The sequence below is a fragment of the Schistocerca americana genome, chromosome 4, assembly GCF_021461395.2.
Source record: "Schistocerca americana isolate TAMUIC-IGC-003095 chromosome 4, iqSchAmer2.1, whole genome shotgun sequence".
In the NCBI taxonomy this organism is placed as follows: Eukaryota; Metazoa; Arthropoda; class Insecta; order Orthoptera; family Acrididae; genus Schistocerca; species Schistocerca americana.
In genome coordinates this window covers 383,981,189-384,006,216 of record NC_060122.1, presented here as the reverse complement: position 1 = coordinate 384,006,216, position 25,028 = coordinate 383,981,189, and the positions used below count along the sequence as shown (strand labels likewise).

The 25,028-nt window shown below is 43.0% G+C and overlaps 1 protein-coding gene across 1 annotated transcript in view; it reads right to left on the bottom strand.

Moving 5' to 3' along the window:
* Window positions 1–24,455, bottom strand: part of LOC124612584 (trophoblast glycoprotein-like) — an 81,262-nt gene extending 56,807 nt beyond the window's left edge. The window contains exon 1 of the mRNA XM_047140869.1: window positions 24,368–24,455. Coding sequence (XP_046996825.1) covers window positions 24,368–24,370 — 3 coding nt within the window. The 5' untranslated portion in view covers window positions 24,371–24,455. The remainder of the gene's footprint in view (window positions 1–24,367) is intronic.
* Window positions 24,456–25,028: the final 573 nt, after the last annotated feature.

Below are 25,028 nucleotides of genomic sequence, written 5' to 3'. Positions count from 1 at the left end.
TAAAGTATTGGCGATTTCGTCCCCTGTAATTCGTCTGTTTTCCATCATCATACCTCAACCACTTCTAAATTGTCCTCAGTTGTTGACATCGATGGCCTGCCCGACCTCTCCTCGTCACATAGAGCAGTTCTTCCCGGTTTGAAGCTCTCTATCCATTGAAACTTTGAAACTTCTCTATCCATTCGTAGCTTTTGCATCGTGGTAAACAGCTGTCACCACATTGCGCTTGCATTCGACTAATAATTTCCGCAGGTTTAACACCTTCCGCAAAAAAAGTGAATCATTGCCCTCATTTCCTCCTTGGTGCAGGTAGACAATGGAGTTGTCACGTTTCACGGTCTACTGCGGGGATAAGAGTGACACGTTGTATAGAATTGTTGCAGACGACAATACTTCAGCCCTGGATACTAACTGTGTTACGAAGCACTATGGAGGGCAATTTCAACACTCCCTTTACTTTTTGACTTCCCCTCATATGTACCTTCTGACCTCCTCCTTTCTCTCTCTCCCTCTCTGTCCATCTCCTTCTCCCCCACTCTTTACCCATCTCCTTGTGTTCCCACCCACTTTTTGACCTCCACCTCCCCTCTGTCACCGTAGATTTCAGTCGCCCCTAGATTTCACGATGTCCTCCACAGCCCTTCTCCGTCCATCTTCTCCTTCCCCTTCTCCCCTCTTCCCCTCCACCTCTTTGACCATCTCCTCTTGGCCCCCTCCTTTTAACCTTCAGCCTTGTTTATTGTTACTGCAAACGAAACCTCGATTAGGAAATGGAATCACTTAAAATGACTGGGTAAAGCTGTTGAATCATTAATATAAGGGTGTGATTTACAACTCCACAACACGCCACAGCAGTTCACCCACACCACCGCCGCCCCCCACTGGACCAAAAACTCAGGGTTATTGTGCGTTTCGGCCCCTAGTGGACCCCCCCTCCCCCCTCCCAAGGAAAGTCTCATACCAGACGAGTGTAGCCCCTAGTATTTGCGTGGTAGAGTAATTATGGTGCATGTGTACATGGAGACAGTGTCTGTGCGGCAATCACCGACATAGTGTAACTGAGGGAATATTTAGTGTGAAGGGGCAAAAGGCTGATGCAAAATATGGATCACTGTGAACGAAGCTCAGCCACTACAAAGGGATGGGGGGCTCATAGCGGGGTAAAAAACCATGGGTCAACCTAATACAGTTAATACGAAGGCAGAGGATGGTAGATCCTCGCCAGGAGAGGCAGAGTGAAGAATGCCTAATGGTGGGAGACTCCTCTATAGCGCTGGTTTATTAGACAGGAGGGTAGTGTCCGAAGAGTCAGCCCACGACTGACGACTGAGCAAAGAGGGATTTTACGTAAAGCCGTAAATCCACCCCCAGAGGGGTCATGGAGAACAGGGGTAGGTGGTGCCCCCCCCCCCCTCCCAGCCTGATGATCAGCAAGTTCATTACCATGGACACCTATGTGGTTAGGAACATAAAGGAAATCAACCAAACAAGCAGCATCACCAAGATCAGTGAGAACGTTGTGGATGGCAGACAGCGAGGGATGGCAGGAATAACACTAAGCGATAGTCTGAAGGCAACTCATTGAGTCCATACATAATAAACTTGTGTGAGGGAATACTGTTTAATAAAGCAGAGGGACTGATAGATGGCCATCAGTTCAGCAGTAAGCATCCCACGTGTGGCAGGCAAGAGATGGTGTTCCACACCAATAGAAGATGTGAAGACATATCCAACATTGGCGGATATAGAGCCATCAGTGTAAAAAAACAATGGCACCCTGAAACTCTTGTAAGAGCGTTTGCAACAAAAAACGGAACATTGTTGGAGCAATGGAGAGTTTCGGGCCCCAGAAGAGATCCATCTGAATCTGTGGTCGAGGAACTAACCTGGGAGTGGGGGGGGGGGGGGGGGGGGTAGGCGAGAGAGAACGCGGGGAAAAGGGCAAGGAGGGGAGATGGAACTCACAGCAGAGAGAAGCGAGACGGAATTCAACTGGTAAATCCACCCAAGGACAGACAGCAGCTGGGCGATGGACCAAAGCCGCAAAAAGAATAGGACAGGAAGAGTGAGCAGGGGAAGAGCAGATAGTGGTGGCATAGGAAATCAGAGGCTGGGACTGCCGAACTGAAAGGAAAGGGATCCCAGTGTCAGCCAAGACTATCGACAGAGCTAGTGCAAAAGGCACAAGTGGCTAAATGAATATTGTGATGATGAACTGGGTCCAAAAGGAGCTGTGTGGAAGGGGCAGCTTATCCATAAACTTGACAACCATAGTCTAGATGGGACAGAACTAACACCTGATAAAGATGGAGAAGTGTCGAACTATCCATGCCCCAAGGGGTGTGGGTAGGGAAGCAAAGATCACTGAGTTTATGAAAACAGCTAACCTTTAGATGATGGATATGGGGCAACCAAGTATGTTGTCAAAAAGAGGACACAAGAAACGGAACGCCGCGCGGGATTAGCTGAGCGGTCTAAGGCGCTGCAGACTGTGCGGCTGATCCTGGCGGAGGTTCGAGTCCTCCCTCAGGAATGGGTGTGTGTTTGTCCTTAGGATAATTTAGGTTAAGTATTGTGTAAGCTTAGGGACTGATGACCTTAGCAGTTAAGTCCCATAAGATTTCACAAACATTTGAACAAGAAACGGAGCTGAGGGATCACAGTCAGGTGCTGGGCATCAAGGTAGAGCTCCCGATCTGGATGGACGGCAGTAAAGCGACAGAAATTCACCATCTCGACTTAAAGGGGAAAAAATCGAAAGTGTCGATGTTGAAGCACGGATGGCAACCTGGAGCTGTCACTCCACAGAGTGACCAATCAATAGTCTGGTAGAGGTCACAAGGCCATTAACCATTAATAGTGATCAGAAAGGACACTTAATACAGAGGCCTGTGGAACACCATTCTCCTGGGTCCCTGGAGAGCTGAGAACAGTACCAACCTGCATTCTTAATGACTGTGGGACATGAACTGGGCCAGAAGAAGCTCCCATTCAGTGCAAGGTTCATTGAAGGATTCCACTTGACAAGGGGTAAAACGTGAGTGGGAAGCTTCAGTCCGCTGATTCCAGAGGAGGAAGGCAGCTGGATAGGAGGCTGACGCTGTTGCTGTCGCAAAATGGGTCGTGTGGTGTTACATGAGAACTGATCGATCTGTACAAAGGGCACTTGGAAGGGCAAGGCCCTAAATGGTAGACTGCCACTGACAATCTTGAAGGATGTGGAGTGTAGCCCTCACCCATGATGAAGGCACATAAGTACCTAGAGAGCAGACAAACCATTCCCAAAATACCCATTTGTTCCATCTGATTAAGTAATGGGCTTTGGCATGGAAACATTTACAGGTAATAAGACCGATGGAGGATGTGCCAATTCAGATGTTGCAAGGTGTGACGACTATCTCAGATAGCAGTGGCAATAGTCTTGCTCCAACATGGAACTGACCAGTGATGACTGGGACCTGTCATGCATGGAGTGGCAATGCTGGCAGTGTGGATTGTCTTACTGGCAGATCATGGACAACTTTATGAATACAACCTAAGAAAGAAGGTGAAAACACATCCTGGGAGATATAAAGAGGCCAATAAGCATGATGGAAAGCCTAGTGGGGAAACCTGATAAGCCGGAGGCGGGAAGGGAACGAGAGAATCAACAGGAAGCGATCATTATCAGAGTCATCGTGTGGCGGCCAGTTTAAGGAAAGAAGAAGGGGAGGGGAAGAGAGCGAAAGTTCAATGGCAGAGAAAGTGCCATAATCAGCACTAAAATGAGTAGGGAACCATTATTAAGAAGAAATTGGTCAATTAGGAACCCCCAAATTGATGAAGAAGCACTGCCCCATAAAGAGTGATGGCCATTAAAATTCTCAAGGAGGAGGAAGGGAGGAAGGTAGTTAGGGCAACAGATATAGGTGGCCTGTCAGGAGGGAGATAGAGATTGCGCACAGTGATGGCAGAGGCCAAGTGGAGCCAAACGGCAACCACTTCCAATGTGGTACAAAGTCAGATCAATGTCCTAGCAATACCCATACAGATCAACATGCAGACACGACTGGAAGCCCTCAAAGGTCTGACCTGGTTCCGACAGAAAGCACAGAACCCATGAAGAGTCGATGAGTGAGCATCAGTAAAATGAGATCCCTGGAGAATGACTCAAGTTGCTGAGAAGCAAATCAATCACACTGCTGGGTCACCACCTGTCACTAAAGATGATGAGGTGACTTCCATAAATAAGATGTCAGACTCAGCGTGTTAAGGGGGTATATGGCACCTCCAGAGGCACTGGGGAGGTCTTCTTCTTCTCTTTCATAGGTTTAGGAGGGCAGAGCACAGAGGAAGAGCAGGCTTCTGCAAGATATGAAACTGAAAGAGAGTGGGGACCTTGGGGCATACAGCCTGTGTGCCCAGTGAGTTGTGGTAGCAGGCCTCCAGCCTGAGAGACGCCAGGGGGGGGGGGGGGGGTTGCGTCTCAGGAGGGACTGGGGTAAGGAGGGGGGAGGAGGGGGAAAGAAATAACAGAGGCAAAAGTAGAAGTCATGGACACAGGGTGGAATTTGTCACATTTTTGACGAGCCTCAGTGTAAGATGGACCACCCAGGGGCATATACTCTTGTATCTTCTTCTCTTTCTTGTAAGCTGGGCAATCTGGTGAGTGTGGAAAGTGACGGCTGTAGCAATTTACACACAAAAGTGGGAGAACACGATGACTCCACACGTGGAGTAGGTGTCACAGTCACCATACGGAGGGTCCACTGTACATAAGGAAAATATGTGCCAGAAACACAAGCACTGGACGTACCTCATTCGTGGTAGGACGTATGGCTTCAGGTCGCACCGATAACACATGACCTTGACCTTCTCTGGGAGGAGGGTATCTCCCTCGAAAGCCAGAATAAAGACAGCAATATTGGTGCGGCTGTCCTTACGACCCTTCTATACGCATTGAACGAAATGAACGTCCCGTCGTTCCAGATTAGCCCGGAGTTCCTCATCAGTTTCAAGGATGAGATCCCAACGAAAAATGAGTCCCTGGACGATTTTCAGAGGTTGGTGGGATGTAACAGACACTGGGACGTCGCCAAGACGGTGACGGACACGGAGAGCTGCAGACTGGGCGGCACAAGAAGCTTTATCAACAGGGAACTCGATCACATTTTACTGAGATTGCACTTCGTCATACTTGTCTTCGATATTTTCCACAAGAAATGGCTTTATGGTTGTGAATGTGTCTTCGTCTGTCATAGTGCAGACTAGATAGTGGGGAAAGTGTTTCACTCCTTGCTGGCGAGCCTGCCCCTCCTCCCAGGCGCTCAGTCCGGAACCGCGCGACTGCCACGGTCTTAGGTTCGAATCCTGCCTCGGGCATGGATGTGTGTGATGTCCTTAGGTTGATTAGGTTTAAGTAGTTCTAAGTCCTAGGGGACTGATGACCACAGAAGTCCCATAGTGCTCAGAGCCATTTTTGAACCTCCTCCCAGGGTATAGCCAGGGTCGGGAAGGTCACAGGGTTGTATGAAGCAGCATCCAATGATCTGATACCATTCAAAGATACAGCCATAGAGAATGGTCAGATTTTTGGATCTTAATGTGCTTCATGTGCAAAGCATCTGCCATGATGCCACCCACTGCGATCAGGAGCTCTCGCCATGGGCGCCACCTAGCCACAGCAAGAGCCGTCTGTCATGTGGCCATTTCTAGGAGTTCCGATGCTCCAGGATGACAAGTAACAGCTCCCAGGCACGTATGGGAAGGCAACAGCTCAAGTATCAGAAGTGTAATCCCTGTGTTGTAAGGGGCTCAGCCAGATGGGTACATAACAGCTCCACCACACAAACTGGCTACAAATGCTGGTGACCTAGCAGGGCAGAGTTGACCTACAGCAAGGAAGGAAAAGTGGAAGGATGGGAGGGGAAGAATCCACACCGTACACATTGGGGGGGGGGGGGGGGGGGGAGTTCTTCCCCAAGTGGCTCACACTACAGACAGAAAATTTAGAAGTGGAGGTCAAACCCCAAAAACGACAAGAAGGATGAAAGAAAAAAGGAAAGGGAAACAAAACCACAAGGAATACAGGAAATGAAGTAGACAGCCAGGTCGACATTAGTAAGAATACCGAGAGAGGGGCAGGAGGGGGCACTGAGGAAGGAGCAAGGATGAGAAAGGAGGGGCACGGCGAATGAAATGGAGCTCGGGCAGGAAGAATGGGCTGCAATAGCTTGGGGCCCTGTGGGCCCCCTAGCGGACTCATTCATCTTGTCTACTCTGTCGGTATATTGCTGTTGTGACCTGTGATTACTCCCTGGGGTGAGCATGCTGATTTCTGGAGTCACAGTAAATGTGGACTTATTGTTGACCACGGCTCATTCTCCTTTCTTGATGGTTTTCAATGCCTTTTTGAATACAGTATGTCTAGATACATTTTTGGGTCTACTGTCAGGCTGACTTTGGAATTGTACTCGAATAGTAGTCCTGTATTGTCCTGACGAGTAGCACACACTCGTAGTGTTCGAGAACATGTTGGCTGTAGTTGACAACATGCTATCCTGTGCAAGCTCGTTAACCCCTGTTCTGAACTGTCAGCATCCATATCGTGGGTAGCCTTGAAGGCTAAAACCCTGTCACCGTGCCACAACATAGACTGCAACGTACTAATTGGCAGCTGAATTACGAGCGTGCGTAGTATAGCTATGGTAACAATAACTGTCCGGTTCCGTACTGGATACATAGAAGGTGGTTGAAGAGTAACACTGGGCAGTAAGCGTTCTGTGCTGCCATTGGCTCACGTTATGAGGTCAATAAGGAACAGCGTCCCCCTCAGGAACAGCATTATAACATCTGGACTGCGCATTTACGCAATTTATTTCTACTCGTAGTATGTTTTAGTTTCTACTGAAATGAGTAGTTGTAAATTTCTATTCTGTTGTTGCTAGAACGTTAGAGCTCCATACTGTAACTTGTCCAGATTTAAACAGACAAAGTTGATTAAAAAAAGAAAACAAATGAAATTTTCAGCATTTACAGCGTCTTTTCTACAACATTTCAATAGCGAGATCTTTTGCAGACTTTAATCGCCAGGGAAAGCATGAAGTACTACATCAGTCCCTTTATTATAGCGATTGTGAGAATTACAGCCAACAACAACACAATTTGGCATTGCTTGTCCACATTGAAAACACTTTCACTTGCAGTTCATCTGCTACCGGTACACAAAAATGACTAAACGAAACGAGAACACTCACGAAATCATGCAGCCTCTAAGATACACAGCATAAGCGTGAAGTGTTCCTCTGACGTCATGCGCACAGTGGCAGAAACGCATATGCTTCTGCGGCCGCCTGAACACATCTCAGCGCTCCCCGTTAATGTCTTGTTTTGGTTCAGTTCGTCCTGTAGAATCGTAGGTCTTGTTACTTTTCGGAGCTGCAGACTCTGTTGCGTAAAATAAACACAACAGAGAAACAAGTGACACATCGGACACGAATCACAATTGAATTACTAACCACAATGGATGTCCACAATATAATTTGGTAACTGATACCCGAGGTAGCAGAGTGATATGACAATGGTAAAAAGAACGGAAGGCGAAACCAAATCCATTTCCTGACTGGTGATTGGTGTGGTAGCCGTCCTGTAAACAATTGGCTGTCAGTCATTTTGTCATTCTGATTTCGGTATAGAGTCAATCAGGAGTGAACCCTGAGGAACAGAATTTGGTATAAGGCACATGCCCACAACGCCACTAGGTGTGTTGCTAAGAAAAACTGTGCGTCAACAGGGTAAACAGGTTGCGGGCCCGTTTGAGAAACTTCGTAGCCCGGCGCGGAAAGCGTCCTATTTCCGACAGATGGGTGATAAGAGAAACGAGCCGCAGTGAAAGTTGCGCAACGTTCGTGACTCAAGGGGCGGCGAGAAGTGCCGAGGAACGGGCACGGAACAAAGCAACGCTCACGTGATGTCCGCCGGCGGGTATCAGCGCCTGCCCCAAAGATCTCGCAGCGCAGAGGTCATCTGCATTGCAAGCGAGCCTTGGCGCAAACTTAACAGCGACTACAAATGAGGCTAGTTCATCAAGGCGCGAGGGATTCGCAGGCAATCCGTCTATAGTGCCGCTCTGTGCGGTTTCCCACACTGCTTCTCGTGGCTGACGAAGGCGAATTACTTGCTTCCGTTTCAGCAAAGCATTTATGTGGTGAAAACTGATATTAGCGTCCTTCGTATAATAGATTCGAAATACTGAGGCAAGAGTTAGTGAGAGAACAGTAGATAAATACTCGACTCACATGTATGCGATGCTCACTCTGACAGCTGTTTTACGACGGTTTCCCAAAAGTAATGCACCACATTTTCTTTCTCCGACAGTTCTCTACTGAACATAATGCGAATCACAAACACCAAAAAAATAGTGTTTGATCTACACACCCTATTTTTCCACGTAATATCCATCCAGTTCTATGGCCTTCTCCAGTGCGAAACAAGGACGTGTATGCCCTGTCCTGGTGGCGGAGCCAGTGCTTCACTGTATAAATGCCGCGCTGGATTAGCCGAGCGGTCTTAGGCGCTGCAGTCATGGACTGTGCGGCTAGTCCCGGCGGAGGTTCGAGTGCTCCCTCGGGCATGAGTGTGTGTGTTTGTCCTTAGGATAATTTATGTTAAGTAGTGTGTAAGCTTAGGGACTGATGACCACAGCAGTTAAGTCCCATAAGATTTCACACACATATGAACATCACTGCGTGAATCACCTCTTCATCATCCTCAAAATGTCTTCCACGAATGGCTTCCTTTAATGGCCCAAACAAGTGGAAACTAGCTGCAAAGTGACAGGTATGACAGCTGTGGATGGTCCTTCTGACCGCTGCAAATCGTGGAGCGCCGCCGAACCGTCTTCTGATGACCTCACCCTCCGTGCCCAGTGAGTAACCGTGCTTCTGGCGACAGCAGACGCTCCATAGACTTTGCACAAGCGTTTGTGAATATTTCCATAGTTTCTTTCTCTGCAGCGAGAGATTCAATGCTTGTAACGTACTTCACCTACAGACGCCATTTTGAGACCTGCAGCAACGCTATCTGTCGGAAGAGACGGAAACTTGGCGCACTCACTCAGGAGACTTCAAATAAAACACGCGTAATGTTTCGCATTCGTAGTATTGTTTTCGACTGAGGAAAAAAAAAAGTGGTGCTTTACTTTCTGGGCAGCCCTCGTAGATGCAGCAAGTAGTTAATGTAATTTTTGCTTCCCAAAACACAATGACCGATTACTGGAATCCACTTAGCGGGTTAGCGCAAGAAGGACTCCGACCTGAAGAGCTGAAACACGTAATTTATCGTCTTAATATGGTTTTACTGCCATTGATTAGTTTCTTTCTCTGTACCGAGAGAATGTTACTATTTAACTGTGTCATTTCTCAACAGGTAAGTACACATGCTGTAATCTACAGCAATGAAAAACGCGTTTATATTTACAATATTTACTGGCTAGCAAATGTTAACAAAACTTAAAGTCACCAGACGTTTATAGCCGGTAAAATTAATGTCATCGGGAAAGTAATCGAAACAGCACAATTGATGCTTGAAGTTACAGAAGTTTAGCGTCTATCAGAGGACACAATCAGTGACACGTGACAATAACGCGAGAAAGTTCAAAATCTTCCACACATCATAGATCATGGTATCACAGATTCCAGAGGAAATGTTGCCGGAAGTCGAGCAATGCTGGCACAGGTCAAATAACTTACGGGAATGCAGCCGAGTGACGTCATCGACAACCGTCGAGATTTCGACAGGAGATTACCCTGCCATTTTCAAGCCACAACTGTAGCAAGAAAACGCTGTACTAAGAAAACTGAAATCTCAGTTTGCAGAACAATTCAAGATAACACACATAAACACTGTAAACACTAGCGCCACCACACTATCCGAAGATGATCGACGCCAGAAGTTATCGATAGTGAAAATTACTGAACAACTCGTGAGGTAGCATTAACTCTGTCCCTCCATTTTTGATGAAGGAGAGAGAGCAGGATTCCTAGCAAAATCTAAGCAGTAAGGTTACTTGATAATTTAATTTCAACTGCTTGCTTTACAAGACCCCACGAACGTCAACTGCTCAGTTGATGTTGGAGCCATATCACCTGCTCCGTTCACAACCACTGCCTACCACCATGGTATTAAGGGTCTGAAGATGTCCACATTCTGACCGAAACAGTTAACCGTTGTAAATAAATATTTTATTTTTTAATCCAAAAAAAATAGCCGATATGCTCTTCTGTTGTAAGCGTGTGTGACGTTTATGCTCAGTACCCAGGTCCCCAACGTCTTGATAGCCTGACAAATATACGAAACGGCGCAGCTGCAAGGAATACGATAGACACCCACCTTTCGCAAACCAAGATCATTCCTAACGGAACCTAAAAGGACCCTAATCTTAGATGAAGGTCGTAAAACAGAGTTCACATTATATTTTCGCAAAATACGACCAGTCTTATAGGAAATTCTCCCCGTGTAAGGCAGGAAAGAAGCAATCCTCGCTGTAAGCTCGGTATTAACTTCAGCCACCCGGTGCACAGTTGGTCGATAGTGCAAAATGGAGGTTTTCACTTAAATTCAGCCCGAAATCCTACTGTCTGTCTTGACAAAAAACAGAGGGACACAGTTAACGCTATCTAACTCGGCCGGCCGGAGTGGCCGTGCGGTTCTAGGCGCTGCAGTCTGGAACCGCGAGACCGCTACGGTCGCAGATTCGAATCCTGCCTCGGGCATGGATATGTGTGATGTCCTTAAGTTAGTTAGATTTAACTAGTTCTAAGTTATAGGGGACTAATAACCTCAGAAGTTGAGTCCCATAGTGCTCAGAGCCATTCGAACCATTTATCTAACTCGTTTTTCAGTAATTTCCGCTATCTATAATTCTGGTTTTGGTAATCTTTCGTTGGTGTGGTGGCGCTAGTGTTTAGTTTTTGTGTGTGTTAGCTTTGCGGAATTGCTCTGCAAAGCTAGGTTTTAAATTGCCAGAACGTTCCTGCTGCACTTTTGCCTTGAAAATGACATTGCTGTCACCAGTCGAAATATCGGCCATTATTTGACGATGTCACCCGGCTGCATTCCCTTAAGTTATTTGAACATTGTGAACGCCGGGAGAAACTCAGGTATCACAATGCTGACAAAGGTTTGCGGCAGTACGATGGTTAAGGCGACAACTCGCGTAAAGGGGGGAATCCGGGTTCGAGCCCCGGTCCGGCACAGTTTTTCATTTTCGTCATTGTATTATACAGCTGATGTTTGCCCCAATAAATATTACTGCGGGTTATGATATCATGATTTTTTGTAGGGATCTCACACTTGTAGATTATCATCTCTGGCCGGATATTCGCGAGCTCTTGTCGACTGCTCGTGGTCTCGCGGTAGCGTTCTCGCTTCCCCAGCATGGGGTCCCGGGTTCGATTCCTGGAGGGGTCAGGGATTTTCCCTGGCTCGAGATAACTGGGTGTTGTTGTGTCGTCTTCCTCATCATGATTCATCCCAATTACGGTCGGAGGAAGGCAATGGCAAACCACTTCCACTAGAACCTTGCCTAGTACGGCGGTGCGGGGTCTCTCGCATCGTTCCCTTACGCTCTGTTATAGAGTATGGGACTTCATCATCATCTTGTCGAGAGTGTCTATGGAAACTATTTGAAGGACGGCGAAACCGCGAGTGGGTGACAAGACTAGAACGTCCATGCCTCATCATCCCAGTTCATCAAATTTGCCAGTTCTAGACCACACTGACGTGGATCATTGTGATTAATGAGTTTAAATTTTCTTCATCCAACTACGAATTCATTATGAACGGGGAGAGTCAGTAATGTGAAAATGATCCTTCTTAAAACGATTTCATGTCGTTCCCTGTCCTGTGTCAATATCCCCATGGGGGCCAAATGTTTCTGGCTGCCTCTGCTTCTGTCACCCCTCTATTGACATCTAACAGAAGAATATGTTGGAAATGTTCCGATTTGTCGACTTAGCACTCCACTTTATAGCGTCCACAGCTCCACTCACTATCTCTAAATGACAACATGTAAACTCAAATAGTAACTGTGAATTACAAGTAAAAAACGACAATCGATAAATAAGCCCATAGCAGTCGGAGTACCAACATGCAAAACAAAAACGTTACGAACTTATGCACCAGACTAATGTTTGCGTCAATCTACGTACAGTGCAGGAATGAAACAAACTCACTAGTCAGCTAACCACAAATGTGGATTATCAGAATGTATTTAATACGAGAGAGGAATACAAGACCAAATTAGATATCAAGTTCACAAAATTATAGGACAGAAATTATACAGCTGTAAAGAAAAGAGACAATATTTGAAAAAAAGTACTATGGTAAAGAGAGAAAGGTGTTGCACAAACGAAGAAAGCAAAACCTAGTAAACCCCTACATGATAACTATTATGTTATCCTTCATTCAGTGATCAGTTTGATTTTTCACGTTTATTCGCAATCAGAAGCACCAGGATACCATCACCAACGCATGATCTTTGTGTAAACGACCTCGTCGAAGTAATAATCGGTGGAGGAATACCCTAGGATTTAATGAGCATAGCTTGAAGTAAAGATAAATAAAAGAATTTTTCTCAACATACAAGAATCTACGTACAGTTACATAAAGCGAAAGAAAATCAGACCAAAAACATGAAGTTGTCGTAGCTGCTAAACAAATGCAGTAAGCCAGGAGCAGGCTTTACTGACACGTAAAGGAGGCACTGGAAGAAGCATTACAAACGAAGCATGCAACAGGTTGCAAGCTGAGCTTACAAGTTATCTATATCGTAGTTACTGTTTCCTGATATCGTAGCAAGGAGTGCAACCTTGTCACTTATTTTAGTGCTTGTTATATCTAGTAGATCTTTTGATATCGATGTTACAGGTATTCTCGCTCATTTTTGTGACATAACTGGTTGCAGTTCAAGGCCACTGTAGCAAACAACGAATGAAGAGAAATAAATACAGTTGTCAGTCACATTTTACTTTTGTTTTACGTAGCTTCCTAACAGTGGTTTAAAATCCATTTGCCTCATCTTCAGACGCAATCGCATATTTGGTGGAGCGCATCCAATTCATTTTCGTGGAACACAGTGGTTCGTATTGATATCTAACGTTCGTATATCTTCGCCATCGATAGAGAATGACATATCGATGGCACAGACTGTGGACACGGTTGGTTTAGCGACTCTGATACACCATATGATCACCAGGCATGCAAATCGGCTGTGTGAGGAACTAAAAAATGACCATATAACAAGAGGAAGTCAGTTCTCTTTGGATAGTCGCCTCAAGCACACCAACACGTGCTACCCTACGCCAGCGTCTTCTCGCCTCCAGTACCTTTCCAATACGCTGGACTCCACCAAATCCGTCTCCTCGTCATCCGTCCAGGCGACACGTTTCCTCTGATCCACGGACCAATCTTCTCGATGATCCCGTGATCACTGCGTTCGTAACTGACAATGTCGTTGGGTGAACACGAGCACACGTTCGGGATCGTCTGCTGTGGAACACATGATTAGTTTAGTACTTGTTCCAGAGATCATGAATACGACACTTCGTAATGATGTGGAACGTGTGAAGTTAATAAAAGGTGTCTATACAAGATATTACATTACACAAAATATTACATGACACTTAATATTTTTATTTTTTTTGTGGAGGTTGGGGAAACTACCCAATTACTATAACCAAAAATTCATATAATGTGTAGAAGGAGTTTCCATAAGAAATTCTTTTAATTTCCTTTTAAATGCTATATGGCTAACTGTCAGACTTTTTATGGTATTAGGTAAGTGACCAAAGACTTTTGTGGCAGCATAATTTACCTCCTTCTGAGCCAAAGCTACACTACTGGCCATTAAAATTGCTACACCACGATGATGACATGCTACAGACGCGAAATTTAACCGACAGGAAGAGGATGCTGTGATATGCAAATTGTTAGCTTATAAGAGCATTCACAAAAGGTTGGCGCCGGTGGCGTCACTTACAACGTGCTGACATGAGGAAAGTTTCCAATCCATTTCTCATACACAAGCAGCAGTTGACCGGCGTTGTCTGGTGAAACGTTGTTGTGATGCCTCATGTATGGAGGAGAAATGCGTACCATCACGTCTCCGACTTTGATAAAGGCCAGATTGAAGCGTATCACGATTGCGGTTTATCGTATCGCGACATTCGTGCTCGCGTTGGTCGAGATTCAGTGGCTGTTAGCAGAATATGAAATAAATGGGTTCAGGAGGGTAATACGGAACGCCTTTCTGCATCCCAACGGCCTCGTATCATTAGCAGTCGAGATGACAGGCATCTTATCCGCATAGCTGTAACGGATCGTGCAACCACGTCTCGATCCCTGAGTCAACAGATGGGGACGTTTGCAAGACAACAACCATCTGCACGAACAGTTCGACGACGTTTGCAGCAGCATGGACTACCAGCTCGGAGACCATGGCTGTGGTTACCGTTGACGTTGCATCACAGACAGGAGCGCCTGCGATGGTGTACTCGACGACGAACCTGGGTGCACGAATGGCAAAACGTCATTTTTTCGGATGAATCCAGGTTCTGTTTACAGCATCATGATGGTCCCATCCGTGTTTGGCGACATCGCGGTGAACGCACATCGGAAGCGTGTATTCTTCATCGCCATACTGGCGTATCACCCGGCGTGATGATATGGGGTGCCATTGGTTACGCGTCTCGGTCACCTCTTGTTCGCATTGGCGGCACTTTGAACAGTGGACGTTACATTTTAGATGTGTTACGACCCGTGGCTCTACCCTTCTTTCGATCCCTGCGAAACCCTACATTTCAGCAGGATAATGCACGACTGCATGTCGCAGGTCCTGTACGGGCCTTTCTGGATACAGAAAATGTTCGACTGCTGCCTTGGCCAGCACATTCTCCAGATCTCTCACCCATTGAAAACGTCTGGTCAATGGTGGCCGAGCAACTGGCTCGTCGCTATACGTCAGTCACTACTCTTGATGAACTGTTGTATCGCGTTGACGCTGTATGTGCAGCTGTACCTGTAGACACCATCCAAGCTCTGTTTGACTCAATGCGCAGGCGTATCAAGGCCGTTATTACGGCCAGAGGTGGTTGTTCTGGGTACTGATTTCTCAGGATCTATGCACCCCAATTGCCTGAAAATGTAATCACATGTCAGTTGTAGTATATCATATTTGTCCAATGAATACCCGTTTATAATCTGCATTTCTTCTTGGTGTATCAATTTTAATGGCCAGTAGTGTAGATTTAACCTTGAGTAGTGAAGATCATCCTTTCTCCTAGTGTTGTAGCCATGTACACTGCTATTACTTTTGAATCCGTTCGGATTGAACTCAAAAACGTTTCAGCAGATCTTCAGCGTGTTTTTTCCAATTCAACCCCTCATCAATGTATACACCTAGAAATTTTGAATATTCTACCGTAGCTACCGATTTCTGATCAAAGTCTATATTTATTAATGGTGTCATTGCATTTTCTGTGTGGAACTGTATGTACTGTGCTTTGTCAAAGCTTAATGGGAGCCCATTTGCAGAGAACCACATAATGATTTTCTGAAAAACATCGTTTACAATTTCACCAGTTAATTCTTGTCTGTTGGGTGTGATAGCTATACTTGTATCATCGGCAATAAGTACCAGCTTTGCATCTTCGTGAATTTAGAATGGCAAGTCATTAATATATATTAACAACAGCAGAGGACCCAAGACCGAACCTTCCGGCACCCCATTCTTGATTGTTCCCCAGTTTGAGAAATCACCAGTTTCTTGCATATTATGTGAACAGCCTATTTCAACTTTCTGCACTCTTTCGGTTAGGTATGACTTAAACCACTTGAGCGCTGTGCACTGTTCAACGAGGGGCCCTGAACGGTGTGCTCCGAAACACTTGTACTTGCACCAGTATTGTACTCTGTAATCACGTCTGCCACAGATTCTCACCTGTCCTGATTTAGAGAGTGGCGAAGCCTCGGAGTTTGCTGAAGATCGTTTAAACTCATTAATCACTACGATCCACATCAGTGCAATCTGGAACTAGAAAATTTGATGAACTGGGATGATGAGGCATGGACGTCCTAGTCTTTCGCCCACTCGTGGTTTCGCCGTCCTTCAAATAGTTTTGATAGGTACTCAGGACAAGAATACGCGTATATCCGACCAGAGATGATAATCTACAAGTATGAGATCCCTACAAAAAATCATGACATCATAGGCCGCAATAATCTTTATTGGGGCAAACATAAGATGTATAATAGAATGACGACAATGAAAATCTGTAGCCCATTGGGGCTCGAGCCCGGATTTCCCGCTTTATGCGAATGGTCGTCCTAACTGTACTGGCTACGTGTTCACGACCCACGGCTAAACCCTAAATTCCATACGCCGTCGTTCTTGCGTCACAGCCAGCTGTCGTACACGTTATGTAATTCGCATACAGGAGGAGGACATTTTAATCGAAAGTCGCTGCCTAGCAGCAGTGGATAAATACGGTACTGCAGTGCCTATGTTGTTAAGAAGTACGATCGTACTTCTTGATAACACTGATATTCTCTATCAATGGAGCCAGTTTGTTGAAAATGATTCTGTTTATCAAGATTATCAACATAAAACTGTGTGGGGTGTGACACTACGCTTTTTTTTTATAAATTCGTTACTGTGAAACCGTGTAGTTAGTTTGCTTAGTATTTCCATTTAGCCCTTGCCGTATTTGCTTTCTTTTGAATTAATTTATTATGGGCAAACTTACTCTTTTCAAAAAAATTTTACTAACATGCTGTCATTTCTGTACCCAAAATGTCAAACTGAAGAATCATTCTGTAGTTTAAATTCTTATTTAGTATTAAAAAATCCCATTATCATTTGTGGGATTTGCTTGCCATTTAACGGTTGACGTACCGGTACAGCTTGGTAATGGTTTTCTTCCACTTCATTGTCAGGCGTGATGGTCTTGGCCTATGGCATGTGCCTGGAAACTAAAATGTCACGGAATCGAATCCCAGTTTCGGACCACGGAAAGTTTCAGTCTGTTTTTAAACTATCCTTCAATTCCCAGTGATGTAAAGATTCGGCAATAAAGAGACGTGATTCTAATTCCACGGTTAATTTGAAGGTTCCCGTTCGCCGGTATGATTCGTGGGATACTTTGGCAATACTCAAGTCGCCAAAGTGGGGTTCAACGAAGGACTAATATGAGGCCGTTGAGCCACTGAGAAGTACGAGTATTACAACTCTTCATTAGTGTGTGAGTATGCAGCGTAGATTTGTATGTCGAGTGTTTAAAGAGAAATTTCCTGATCCTTCAATTTTTCATTACTCGCAGTGTAAAGATAACCTAATATTAACGCTGATGTATCTGCTAAATTAAATAAATGTCCATATTTTTATCGATTATAAATTGGCATTTTCCGGTATGACCAGGGCCTCGCTGAAGAGAAGAGTTTTCAGTGAAATACGTTATTTATCTGATACTTAATTATTTAGCTACTGCATTTTTTCAACTAACGTATTTGAACACAGACTTAACGCAACAGGTAACTGGCAGTATTGACATCAGATACGACTTTAACCCTTCGATGAATTATGAGGGTCTTTTAGGCCCAAGAGTGAATTAACTTTCCCTTTAATCCTATATCCTTAAAAATACGTCTAGGTTTAAGGACCATGACAAAATTGTGTTTAATATTGCAAAGATTTTATGGAAACAGTCGTTTTCTAATAATATGCACATAGTGCAAGAAGGGAGCTTTTCAGGCCTATTTTAATCCAATGCTTTAGCGAGAGCTTTTCTTACAGCCTATGAAAATGGGTATCTGTGATATTTTAATAATGGCAGTTGTTGCTCCTGCTAGACTGTAGCAAAAACAATAATGGATTTCCTGCTCAGTGTTGAAGTTGACCTCAGAAGGGAAAAGTGTTGCTCTCATAGCTGATGTAAGTAATTATGTTTGTTATTCTCTCTGTTTTTCTTTCTATTCTTTCTCTCTTATAAAGTAACTATTTAGACTTTCTTTGTAACCAAGGAACGTTCGTTTCTTACAGTATGGAATCATCTACAACTCCTCGAAAAAGACAACCTACTTATTCTATAAATGTAGATGATTCAAACGCTTCAACGATTATTTATGAATGGTTGGACGAATGTGAATCTAGTATTGCTTCCGAACATGAGATTGATCCTACAAATAGAGCTTGTCATACTGTTCATAATCTGAAGAAAGTAGTGATGAATCTTAGGACGTAAATGATGTAGACTTACCAAGATGCCTGGCCTGCTAATACAGCGCAGCCTGCAGGTTCAAATAATGTAGCAAATACACCCCAGACTGCAAATACAAATAATATACTAAGCACAACCCAGCCTAAAAATGCAAATAATGTAGCAAATCCAGGACAGCCTGCAAATTTTTTTATCGGACGCGACGGAGATCAAACGAGCAAAACACTAACTCCTTCTAGCAGAATGCTTACACGTAATATAATGAAGGTTCTCCAGGTCTTGTTAGGTGAACAGATATGCAAACGCTAAAAGATGCTTGGAGTTGCTTCATCACAGATAATGTTGTGGATGAAATAGTTCATTGCACAAATCTGGAAGGATGACGCTCAGCAGCCATAAAAGATCAGTCATGAACTAACGTCACAAACGAGGAAATCAAACCATTTTTGGAATTCTCCTATTAGTTGACAGTCAAAAAACGATTGTACTGGTAACTCCTCTAATAGGGTATCTTTATCTATTGTTTGTATGGTATCTTTATCTATAAACGGGTTTGAAGAAATATGGCGAGCCATGGGGTTCCACGATAGACCATCCGAAAAGCAAGGAGCCAAGATGATAATGTGTGTGAGCTACTCATAAACAACTGCAGACAAAGATATCATCCATGAGGGAACTTCAAAATAGATGAACAGCTAGTTTCTTTCAAGTGACATTGCAGATTTCTACAATTTATTCCAAACAAGCCAGGAATATGTGGAATAAAGATACTCTACCTCTACGACTCTTTGACATCATACGCTATAGATGGGCTGCTGTACTCAGGAAAAAACGCAAATCACTCTTGTCAACGTAATGTTGTATGTCGTGTGGTAAAGACAATTAGAGGAAGCTCAACCAATACCACGATGGACAGTTACTTTGCCAGTATCTCGCTATTTCAACAGTCGGTACTCTTCACCGTAACAAAGCACGAATTCCCGCTGAAATGAAACCGTGTAAGACACGAGGGGTTCTGTCTTCAACATCTGGATTCAGAGATGATTTGATTATTGTGTGTTACGTACTAAAGTAGTACAAGGGTGTGGTGCTATTAAGTTCCATGCATCCCGACGCCACAGTTGATGAGACTCAGAACGATAAGAAACCAGAAATGATTGTATTTTATAACAAAACAAAGCCAGACGTGGATTCTTTTGGCCGAAAGGTACTTACTTACATTTGCGAAAGACAGACAAGAAGATGGCCGTTTGTTTTATGGGCTAAAGTAACGGGTGTTGTAACTATAAATGTTTTCTGTTTATTCGCAGATCAACATCCAGGGTATCACTATGGAAAATCACATAAAAGAGGATTTTCTTGAGAGACTTGGGCGTAGGAGTTATTCATCCACATATGGAGTCCAGAACCAAAACTTCAAATTTGCAATGAAACATCCTACGAGCACTGGCTAGATGTGGTGTCAAAAGGGTCTACAAAATGGATTTCGTCAACTGAAGAAAAATTTCCAGAAGGTGCGTTTTGTGTCCACTTGAACCGGAAAGGAAAATTGATCAGTGTCGTCCAAAAGTTTCTAAAAAATACGTACAATGAACGTAGTGTGTTTCTTTGTGAAGACTGTTTCCTGTAATGTGTAGACCTTTGCGACGGACAGTTTGTTCTTTATTTGGATAAAATGGTGTGTAGCTTAATTTTTGCTGTGCCTATGTAATGTGCAACTTAGCCATTTTCTTTCTTTCTGTTTTGTACCTGGATGCTTAATGCATATTGATTTGCGTAGCGCCTCACCAGTGTGCAATTACTAGTTTATATAAATGCTAATATACCTTATTATTTGTCAAAATAATAAAATTACTAAAGATTACATTGATATTTATTCCATTGCAATTGATGTCCAGTCCTCTTATTTAGTATCTTCCCAATATAAACGAATTACAGATATGTTTTATAAGACTGTATTCACTCGTTTATGAAAGTAGTTTTCATAAGAAATGTAACAAGGCTGAAAAACAACGATATTTGCAGAAATCTCAAGTGGGGCTTCTGAAGCCCTCATCATGCATTAACATCAGTCCAAACGCTCATGGATCCAAACGCTAAGGGTGCATACCTTCATCATCTTACACTATCATTAAGATAACGATGTTCCTGTAAATGTTGTTGACGATGTGCGGGAAGTGTTCATTTCAGCTCTATTGAGCTTTTTTGTTTCGTCGCTATTTTATTTTTAGTATCTAATGATTGTACTTCGTTAATATTCGTACTGAGTTATTAAAATTTAGTTTCTTGTTTGTTTTAATGTCTTTATAATCAATTTCCATTTCATTATTATTTATATCCTGTAAGAACTTGTGCGTGATGGAAAACTGGTCTTTCCGCGGGATGAAACTCTTGTTCATAAATGCATTCCTTGGACATGGCGCTGTGGAGCGTGCTAATTAGTTAGGTAACCTACTAGACTAGCAAAAATTGGATTCAGGGATTGCATATGTTCTATATTTCCTCATAGACTTTTGTTCTCGCCATTATTGGGTAGTTGCGTTGTGTGCCAATGCAGTAACGTTGACGGCATTACGTCTATCAGTTCACAAGTAATAGAATGATTGATAATGAGGCATAGTTGATGGCAGAGCTACTAGATGATTGTTTGCGGAAAAATTTCTCAACTGGAAGAAGAATTTCGAATCACTGGATGCGTTTGGAATGGTTGAAGTGTCTCTGATGGATCTATAACTCAGATGACAGCCAATGACTAGTCTACATTGGAAATCACTGATTTCTCCTGAGCTACTCATTCTGCGTAATAGCAAGCACGATACTCCCCACCTCCTCCTTTTATACTGCATGTCTTTCGTTTCACCTTAATTGTGTTGATAATTACATAATTATTCGTATGAGTGTCTAGCTTTGTATGCTAGCAGCAATGAAGTGCACTATGCAGTCAAAAACAGTTTGAAATAACTCTTTGCTGAAGTCCGCTTGTCTGTGCCAATACACTCAGAGCATACACCGTACATGTTGCTTGTTAAGGAATCGTATTAAAATTGCGCGCTATGAAACAATGCTATGGAGAGAGTCGATTAAAACACCTAAGTAGCTGTATTGTTCCAATGTTAATAAAAATCCTCATTTCTGACTTGATTTTATAAAAATTATTTTCATTTTTTCAAGGAAGAGACTACCTCAACTGATACAGCTAGAGTTCTGAAATATATCATCTGTTAAATCTAAACTATAATTAGTCTGGCTTTAATTCAATGAACTTCAAAAATGCGGTAAACCCCGTTATAACTATTTACTGTAATTATACTGCCAGGAAAAGCCTCTACATAATTAATGTTTTCAGTCTTTACGTAATGGCTGCCCGTGCGCCATTACAACAAACGAAAGGCAGATGGCCTAAAGAATAACTGTACCAATCATTTTAAATTGATAAGTTCATAATTACTTCACGTGGAGAGGTAAGAAATAAGGAAAAACACCGTTACATTTCATACGTGTATTATAAATCAACGCTTATATTCATGAGCTGTGCAGAAATTACGTCTGTAGCTTCGCTTCCAGAACAAGAGGGTAAAGCATTCTCCTTTTCATAAAAGATTTAGAGTTTTGTCAAGGAGGTTCTAAGACATGGCTTCTACGGACTGTCACAACACATAGCTAACACACAACTACCTTTATTTTTTTGATACATTGTTAGCTAAATTCAGCTTTCCTTGGCCCCTTGCAGTTTCAAATTAATTTACATCGATGGGAATCAGAGTTTACAGATTAACACGCACTTTTTCTGCACAAGAAATATATTCTCTGGATCCGTGCTGCCTATGTGTCAATAGATAATTTTTTTAGAGGTAATTCATAATGTTCGAATACAGTATATGTTCTTTCGTAATGACGCCGCAAATTGACGTCAGTGATATGAGCCTTTAATTCAATGGATTACTCTTACTTCCTTTTTGAGTATTGGTGTGACCTATGTAACTTTCTATTCTTAGCTACAGATCTTTCCTCGAACGAGCGATTGTCTATCATTGCTAAATATGGAGCTTCTGCATCAGCGTACCCTGAAAGGACGCTAATTGGTATGAAGTCTGGACCGAAACACTTGCCTTTACAAAATAATTTGAGTTTCTTCGATATGCCGAGGATATCTCTTGATTCGAATTCTGGAATTTTTGCTTTGTCTGCTTTGCTGAAGAAATTTCGGAAAACTGTTTTTAATAACATTACCTTGTTTACCGCGCAGTGTGTTCTTCTGCTGATGTATTTTACATACGATCAGAGTTTCTTTGCATTTTCCGACATTTTTCTAGACAGAGTTCTGTTGTGGGAACTATTAAAAACATCTCGTATTGAAATCCGCGCTAAATTTCGAGACTCTGCAAAACACCGTCAGACTTGGGTATTTTGTGTCTTTTAAATTTGACATGCTTTCTTCGTTACTTCTACAACAGTGTTCTGACCTACTCTGTATAACATGGAGGATCAGCTGCACCTCTTATTAATTAATCTCTCTATTGCTGTCCACACTATTTCTTTGAATTCTAGTCACATCTGGTCTACTCTTACATAGTTATTTCGAAAGGACTGGAGTGTCTCTTAGGAAGGCGTAAAGCGAATTTTTATCTGTATTTTTAAATAAATATGTGTTGCGCTTATTTTAGTTTGGTTTGAATGTTACGGTATTGGATCTCGTTACAACAGCCTTGTAGTCACTTAATCGGTGTATCGTTTATGATGCTCTCTGTTTGCTCGGAATTATTTGTTGCGAAGAGATCAAGTATTTTTTCGCAACCATTTATTCTTTGAGTGGCCTCCTGAACTAATTGCTCAAAATAGTTTTCGGGAAAAGCGTTTAGTACTATTTTTTACAGTGTTTTATAACCAGCACCGGCTCTCAACATGTATTTTCGTCAACATATCCAGCGTACATTGAAGTTACCACCAATTATAAGAGTATGGGTAAGGTACCTATTTGAGATTATACTGAAATTTTCATTGAACCTTTCAGAAATTGAGTCAGGGGGTCGGTAAAAGGTGCCAACCATTAATTCATTCTGATCGTTCAGTTTAACCTTTATCCGTACTACCCCACTGGAACTATCTACGTCAGTTTCGCTACAAGCGTTTTGTATGAGAGAATTAGATTTCTAATTGTTTCTATTTTCTGAAAAACCGTGTTACTGTTTCTCCTGTGGTAATGCAATCATAGTTACAGCCTTCCAGTTGCATTTACTATTTTTTCAGAAAGTTGAAGACACACGTAATATTTCGTAATTTTACACAGCTGTATGTTGAATATGTTGTGTATTTCCATCCCTGAAGCTGCGAACCATGTGCAACGATCCTTCCGTACGTAGAAGTAGCTGTATACGACGTATCTCCAATTTCGTGTGTCGAATGACTCAACGGTCGTTATTCAAGCCTGCTGTTGCTGGGACAACAGTGTATTTAGTCAAATGTGAACAGAAAGTGAATTTTGTAAAAATAAAGTCTCGTAAGATAAAACGTCCAGCATCCACAAGAGTTGTTGAATACGCATTGTAATAAGTCAGCGATATTTTCTTTCCAAAACTGGGCGGAAAATGTTCATAGATTACTGTGCTTTGCTGTCTCCGATTCACGCGCTGGTGCAGTATAAAGGAACAGAACAGTAATAATGCTTCTTTAAATAAGAGAAACGCTTGAGAATACAAAACACAAATGCTTTACGTTATCTATTATTAGTATATGACCAAGTAACGATTTATGGAGGTGAAAAATAGTTACTTTGGGACAGTGTCTTATCAAAAGAGTACTTGTTAGCTGCTTCCTTAAATAATGAAAAGCAATTATTGAGATAATAACTTTATCTCATCAGCTGTTTCATCGTCATCGGAGTATGTATGTTTTCAAATTTATAGAGCTTCCACGCGATTTCTTATGTTGCAATTGTTTATATTATTGAACGGCGTCGTTTCTTGGAAGGATACTTTCTAAAGTTCTTGTACCAGAGATTTGACAGACAAATATAATTCTTGCTGTAGATCGTTAAAATCATGGCTATCAAAATCACGCGGTAAGTAAGAGAATTCTGGGCGTATCCTGGCTGCAGTACCAAACGCCAGATTACTCACCATTCCGAATGCAGGCGGTGAGCTTCTCCCCGCGACCGTCCCCTGCCAACTGAACACCTCTGACACTGTTATCTTATCCGAGCGACAGCACTGATAACGGTTTGATGGCTTCGGCTAGCGTTCGTGAGCCATTTATGACAGGATAATCTGCGTGCTTACTCATTCCAGCCAAACGACCGTTAGCGATGTAATGAAGTCAGGCAGAGGTGTAAATATGGGTAAAATCCCTTCCATTTGCTTGGCTACTATATATATCACGGTGAAATATGGATCGCATCAGAAATCTGCACATGGATCTGTAAGTGATACTTAAACAATGAATCACGACGTCAGTTTCGAAGTTCACGAGACTATTTACTCAATGGATAGATTAAATAGCGATTTCGGCTGAACAAGCTGCAAATGGGGTGACTAGGGTAATGGTGATGCTGTAACATTTCGCACGTCAAAACTATCAGTTATTTCAATGTCACACTCGTGGGCGTTTACATTGCTTTTTGAAACAATGATTTTTTTTTTCAGTCCGATCCTCCTCTCACGTGTTGTTTTAGTCGAATTGGGCCATAATATTTGACTTGTGTTCGCCACGTAAATTGTGCCCTATACAAAATAAGGAAGGGGTAGTAAGCTATTTGTTCAGTTTCATAAACAGTCCTGTTAT